At 49.8% G+C, this 6693-nt stretch overlaps 1 protein-coding gene across 7 annotated transcripts in view; it reads right to left on the bottom strand.

Annotated features, from left to right (window-relative positions):
- Positions 1 to 6693, bottom strand: part of LOC107272869 (netrin receptor UNC5C) — a 12774-nt gene that overhangs the window by 4354 nt on the left and 1727 nt on the right. Inside the window, exons 2-8 of one of the 7 annotated variants that reach the window (XM_015750465.2) lie at positions 5442 to 5745; positions 2717 to 3130; positions 2359 to 2640; positions 2091 to 2267; positions 1839 to 1871; positions 1395 to 1559; positions 429 to 470 (exon numbers count right to left, since the gene is read on the bottom strand). In XM_015750465.2, the coding sequence (XP_015605951.1) occupies positions 429 to 470; positions 1395 to 1559; positions 1839 to 1871; positions 2091 to 2267; positions 2359 to 2640; positions 2717 to 3130; positions 5442 to 5529 (1201 nt within the window). In that variant the 5' untranslated portion in view covers positions 5530 to 5745. The remainder of the gene's footprint in view (positions 1 to 428; positions 471 to 1394; positions 1560 to 1838; positions 1872 to 2090; positions 2268 to 2358; positions 2641 to 2716; positions 3131 to 5441; positions 5746 to 6693) is intronic. The other 6 variants (XM_015750467.2, XM_025090126.1, XM_015750468.2 and 3 more) reach the window with 6 other exon arrangements.

Genomic DNA, 6693 nt, shown 5'->3' with positions numbered 1-6693 from the left:
CACCCCCGCAGCCCAACGAGAACTGCCGCCGCAAGCAATATGCGTAGACTCGGTCCCTTTGAACATCTTGAGGTTTCGCGATCGCCTCGTTACGACAATGGCTGAACAGCTTAGCCACCCTTCCTGCACGTTGCCGCCACCGGTGGCTTCTCTCCGGTACGAGATTAGGTTAGCCCCAGTCTCACAAGTATACCCGGAGGAACGAACTAGGGGCCGACGCAATGGAGATTATATTCTATCTTATCGACGAATTCAGCACGCAAACGAACCGTGTAGCTGGGGCGGCATAAATTTAAATATTCTCTCGGACGAGCTACCGGCAAAAAAGAGACTCTTATCTCCTCGGTGGTTCGACGGTTTGTCGGTTCGACGATTCGATGACAGTGAAATTGTTAGGAAAAGCTTGTTTGTTTGTACAAGAGACTTACCTTCCTCCGTCAGCTGAGCACCTCCCATCTTGGCGCTACCTACTGGAACCATCGAAACAGTTTTTATCTCGTGTCAATTCTGAGATGCTTGGATGCAAGATACCTTGCGATATCGCGCCGATATCCTCTGGTATCGTGTGTGAACGTAAGAGGCGAACCACAGGGAGTAGGAAAGGGACGGCAGAGAAGATGAAGGCATTCCTCCCCTTCGTCTTTTTTTTTTTTTTTTTTTTTTTTTTTTTTTTTTTTTTTTTTTTTTTTTTTTTTTTTTTTTTTTTTTTTTTTTTTTTTTTTTTTTTTTTTTTTTTTTTTTTTTTTTTTTTTTTTTTTTTTTTTTTTTTTTTTTTTTTTTTTTTTTTTTTTTTTTTTTTTTTTTTTTTTTTTTTTTTTTTTTTTTTTTTTTTTTTTTTTTTTTTTTTTTTTTTTTTTTTTTTTTTTTTTTTTTTTTTTTTTTTTTTTTTTTTTTTTTTTTTTTTTTTTTTTTTTTTTTTTTTTTTTTTTTTTTTTTTTTTTTTTTTTTTTTTTTTTTTTTTTTTTTTTTTTTTTTTTTTTTTTTTTTTTTTTTTTTTTTTTTTTTTTTTTTTTTTTTTTTTTTTTTTTTTTTTTTTTTTTTTTTTTTTTTTTTTTTTTTTTTTTTTTTTTTTTTTTTTTTTTTTTTTTTTTTTTTTTTTTTTTTTTTTTTTTTTTTTTTTTTTTTTTTTTTTTTTTTTTTTTTTTTTTTTTTTTTTTTTTTTTTTTTTTTTTTTTTTTTTTTTTTTTTTTTTTTTTTTTTTTTTTTTTTTTTTTTTTTTTTTTTTTTTTTTTTTTTTTTTTTTTTTTTTTTTTTTTTTTTTTTTTTTTTTTTTTTTTTTTTTTTTTTTTCCTTACTTCATCTTTCATGCCTTTCCTACTCCCTGGCTGCGGCACCAGATAGGAAAAAAGAAACCGTAGCTGTGTACATACAGAGTGCAGTAGTGAAAAGTTTACCATTGCACATCCCTCCGGTGCAGTTTGCTACGGCGAAGTCTCTGCCCGGGCAAGTGCGACCCCCGTGACTCGGGGCAGGTTCGTCGCAAGACCTTCTCTTCGTGTGAGTGCAGTCGGTCCCGCAGACAGACCAGGTTGACCATCTGGACCAACCCCCGTCGACGACTGCCAACAGAAAACTCTCTCTGTCGAAGGGAGTTCGGAACTTTTGGGTGTGCTAACATTGGTAAGATTTGCGAACGGCTTTTTCGAGTCACGAGCTTCCAAGAGGTAGGCAAACAGAGCAAGAAGGGGCAGGGAAAGAGGAGAAAAGGAATGAGAGGGAGAAGTGAATAGAAGGAGGAAAAAAGAGAGAAAAAGACTCGAGTGACGAAAACTCCCGGGAAAAACGACGGTGATAGCGTCAGCTCGATTCTCTTATCCTTTATCTCGTAAGGGACTTACCCAGAGTATTGGAGAACTCCTCGAGGGCTCCCACTATTCCCGAGAAAGCGTGCGAAGACAAACGTGAGAATACACAGAAATAGCCGTTAGAGGGAAGCGAGGCGAACCGATTTCGGCGAAATCGACTGCGATCGATCGCTCGATTAAGCACAGAATCACCAGACTTACCCTCCAGTTCGAAAATTCGTTAAGTGCGAGTGGAGGAGGCATTTGCCAAGGCAGGTGCTACGGAAGGGAGCTCGGAGGACTCACCTGGACACCCGGCGTTGCAGTCCATCTTGTGCATAGCCGGTCCCAAGCACGGCTGGCCGCCATTTATCGGCGGTGGATTCGTGCAAGTTCTGGTTCGCTTCTGACCGGCCTTCGCGCAACGCGAGTGACACTCCGACCAAGCGGACCAGGAAGACCAGGAAGACCAGCCTCCGTTAACTGAAATTTCGAGAAAGCCCGATCTCGATCAATCGAACGTGACTGCGTGCTGCTGCTGGTCCTGCGGCCCCAGGAGGATCCGGGATCTTACCGTAGACCGTAAGACTGGCTGGTTCGCTCAGCCGCTTAGCCGCGATGTTCTCGGCCACGCAAGTGTAGTTGGCCTGGTGGGTGAGTTTGGCTTGTCCTAGGAGAAGATGTCCCTCGCTGGAAACCAGGAGGGTGTCGGTATCCACGTCCAAGGGTGCGCCATTCCGCAGCCAGTAGACTCTGGGCGGTGGGACCCCCACGGGCGGCAGGCACCTCAATTCGGCACTCTGGCCTGCTTCGACGGACATCGAATATGGCGGCGACTCGAACTGCTTCCTCAAATCTGCAAGAGACAGGAAGGAGCTCGAGCACCGTTTCCCGGAGACGCGGAGTGCGGAAGCAGCTCCCGACGTACTTACAGGCATCGTCCACGGAAGCCGGCTGGCTCTTTATCTGTCCGGAGCCCGACCACGCGTAGCACTCGCATTTGAATTTGTCCTTGCCAAAGTACTCTTCGATCTCGTTCCTCGTCACGTTCAGTTCGCACTCGACGATCCTCGTTCCGGTATGTGGGTCGACAAAGTCCTGCTGTTGCGTGCCCTCGACCCTCGCGCCGTTGCACTTGAAATATATCAGGAGAGCGTGGGACGCCTTGCAGCGCAAGATTGCCGGTTTGCCCTTGACGACGAAGGAGTCGACGGGCTCGGTGAGGAAGACGGGCAGGTAGCCGCCGCCTTCCGAGATGAATTCCGTGTCGCTGACTATCGTAGCGGAGGGCATGTCGTCCTCCTCCAGGAGGTAGGATTCCTCGTCTTCGGCAGCATCGTCGGCCTCTGCAAGGAGATATCGTCGAGGAATGCTCTTGCACCGTAGCTTCGGGACACCGAGCGTTGCCGATCGACGTTAACGAGATCGGACTTGGGGGAGACGGGGGGAGGCTTAACAGGCACCGGTGAAAGCGGCCACGTTTCACAAGGCAATTCAGTACCGCTTATATTTAAAGCCCCGCGCGATCGACCCACTGCTTCGCCAGAGCAGAAAAAAAAGCAGGAGCAGGAGGGAATTTTCATCGGTTTCCAATAATTCCCTCCGATCGAGAAACGGGAGCGAAAGGTTATTGGTTGTAGCCGCAGTTCCACAGAGTCCTCGCGTTAATCAACCGAACACTCGAGCACTGTGGCTGCTCGTTACGTCCTCCTGGCCAGCCAACGGTACTCGTGTCTATCTGTGCTGGCCCGGGACTCTGGCACACGCAACGCAGCCAACGCAGCCAACGCACGCAACACGCGTAACACGCGTAACACGTAACCGATACTCGGGCGCGTGGAAATTTCGGTGGACCGGTCGCAGCGCAGGCTCACGGGATCGGCGACGGGCCGGGAGAACGAGCTCCTCCCTCGGGTAGAGATTGTCACAGTGAAAGGACGTTACGTCCTGACGGAGAGTAGGAAGACACGGCGCGTCCGGGCACGGGCTACTTTGGTACCTAGTACCTAGACCACACACTGCGCTCCCTGCTAATTAACGAAGCTACCTAAGAGCGTACGAGTGTCGGAGGAGTCGAGAAGGAAAGAAGCACCGAGGAACCGAAGAACAGGCATTCCTTTGTCTCCCTGCTGCCTCGCACCGTCGCTCGTTATTTTAGTCGTTTCCATAGTCGCGTGAGTCTCCAGCCGGTGCGAGGGCAGGAGGGACTTGGGATTTCTTGGGATTCCCAAAGATTCCCGGGGGCAGTCGTGCCTCGAGGTCCTATCGGCTTTTAAAATAATGGGGCCTTCGATTATCCGGACTCATGACCGGCTGCCCCCAGGGGGAGAGATAGATCGGAATATTGAGAGGAGGCCGGAAGACGCGTATAATAAAACCGCCAGCGCGATCGGTTAAAGCGTGTAATTAAGCGTGTAACAGAATCAGATACGTGGCCTGGTATAAGCGCCCCCCGTGGATAGCCACTCTCGCTGGGATTCGAAACTCGCGAGCCAGCCAACCAGCCAACCAGCCAACCAGCCAACCAGCTAGCGGATGAGAGGCGAACCGAACGGCTATAGCAAACGAAAGAGTGGGCTCGAACAAACGCGAGCGCGCCGAATGGAGAGCACCGAAGGCATCGAGCGCGGCTCGCCGAACAATTTCACGAAATTTCGTTAATTCGCTGCTCCCTGGATTTCCATTGCCGCGATTACATCAATGTCCGTGACTACGAACTCCCCGTGAAAGAGCTCAGTCTCCCAGCATCCAGTCATTCCGCCGCGTTAACCTTACCACTATGTCACTCCTCGCAACCCTATAGGCTATACCGCTCCTACCCTATCCTCAAGTATTTAAGAGGCGCAGGTGCAACCCGACCGGCCCTCCCTTTGCTTTAGCTCTGTATTGGCCCCTCCAACCCATTTTACCTGAGCTCAAAGGATCCTCCCGGCACTCTGGCCACGTTTCCCTGCACGGATCAAACAATAACGCGTGCTTGCATAATCGCGAGCTCTGCGGGCGGCATCGCATTTGATTTATTATAATTAAAGTTGACCCGACCTTTCGCTGGCGAAGCGTGCACGACCGAAGGGACTCGGGGCTGCGTTGCCGGGAACGCGTTGACGGGAGGCACCGGCCCGGATGGAAAGAGGCCGCGAGGCGTCCTGGCGGCACTCGGCCGTCCGCATTTTTCCACGAGGCAGCTTGGAGGCGCGACAAGAGCTGGCCGACACGGGAGAAGCAGGGGAAATCGGAGCCGAAGCCAAAAGACAAGCAGAGTGGGAAACGCAGGGATCAGCGACAGGGTTCAAGAGGGCACCGAGGGTGAAAAATCGGCGATGCGTCGCGACGGACAAATAGGGAAGGGGCGGCCGTTAGCTCTGGCGACGCCCGCCCCCATTTACTCTCACCAAAGAAAGGTGGAATCATTCGTCACTCGCACACGAAAATAATTAGTCCTCTCTCCCTCCCTCCGTCCCTCCGTCCCTCCGCGACCGCGAGTATTTCTCATTTGCCTGCGGGCTGCACTGGGCGAAGGGATGGAGAACGAGAGAAGAAGACGGAGGATCCAGTCGGCCGAGCGCCGCTGCAGGTCGATCCATCCTTCCAAGAGAACCTTAGGCTGAAGAATCGGGGCTAACTCGAAGGAGCACTCTCCTCGTCGACTGCGCCTACCTTCGTCCGAGGTGAAGGGACGCGCTTCCTCGAGGAAGGCGCAGAAGAGCAGCAGCAGCACCAGGACCCACGATCGTCGTGGCTTCATCGCGTCCGGATGCGATCGGGACTCCCGTCTCTATTCACTCGTCCATCTTACAGAATAAACAGGCACTGCACGCAGCAAACTGCAGGTGGTCTTCCGACTGTTGCACACACGCGGGGTTAGGCACACTGAGCACAGACAACCGTCCCCGCACTGCACTCGCACTCGACGACCCACTTTGACGAATCTCCTGGGAGAGCAGCTCGTGCCTCGACGAACCTGCAACATAGATTCGAGAAGGGAATGGTCACTCCGACATATGGCCTATCTCACACTCGCTCTTCTCACGCAGCGCGCAGTGCAGCGACGCACGTTGCACCAAAGTGCAGTTGGCCGGCATTGTGGCGCACTCGGAGATTCAAAATTTCGAAAAGGAAACCTGCCTCTGGAAAGCGATTCGGGTCACGAGTCTCGTTCGAAGGACGTGTAACGCTCCAATCGGTCGAACGTGGCCCAGGGCGATCGTTTATCAAGAGGGATCTTCTCTCTCGCTCTCTCGCTCTCTCCCTCTCTATGGGTGTATATATTCTCTCTGCACGTGTACATATCCACCACTCTCTTTCTCCTTCTGTTTGTCGCGTGCGACATGCCGTCACGTTGAATAAAAGCTACGCAAGCATCGTGCTGGATGCTGCATGTTTATCTGACAATCGGTACGAATATAAAACAAGTATCAAAACTCGATCTCGAAATGGAGGGTCCTGCTAACCGTAAATGAGTCGTCGCCGAGTGGTCCTCGGCGAAGGCATAATCCCTAAAAGATCCGAAATATATTGCATCGACACAGGTTTCCCATTGCGTAAGCCGTTAATCCTGGATGAAAACTCAATTTATAAACGGTTGGTCGGCGTTACCCAGCCAAAGGATCAAAATACTCGAATACAGTGGCGAACGGCATTGTGCTTTGTCGGGATTGTCACGGCATTTCACAGTGCAGTTGGCGCGAATGGAAACTCCGCTCGGCTCGGCTCGGCTCACCGAGCGAATCTACCGGAGAACAATCAAACTCCGCAGGGATTCTGCGAGACATGTTTGCATCTGGGGAGCAGCGCGGTGACAGCACGCAACTTGAAATTTTTAAATACACGCTGAGATAGTGAAAAGGCATCTGGCAGAGACGATGCGTGGCCAGAACTACCGGTTTTTTTTTTTTTTTTTTTTTTTTTT

The sequence above is a fragment of the Cephus cinctus genome, unplaced genomic scaffold (genome assembly GCF_000341935.2).
Source record: "Cephus cinctus unplaced genomic scaffold, Ccin1 Ccin1_scaffold1303, whole genome shotgun sequence".
Classification (NCBI taxonomy): Eukaryota; Metazoa; Arthropoda; class Insecta; order Hymenoptera; family Cephidae; genus Cephus; species Cephus cinctus.
This window is presented reverse-complemented; position numbering and strand designations above follow the sequence as displayed.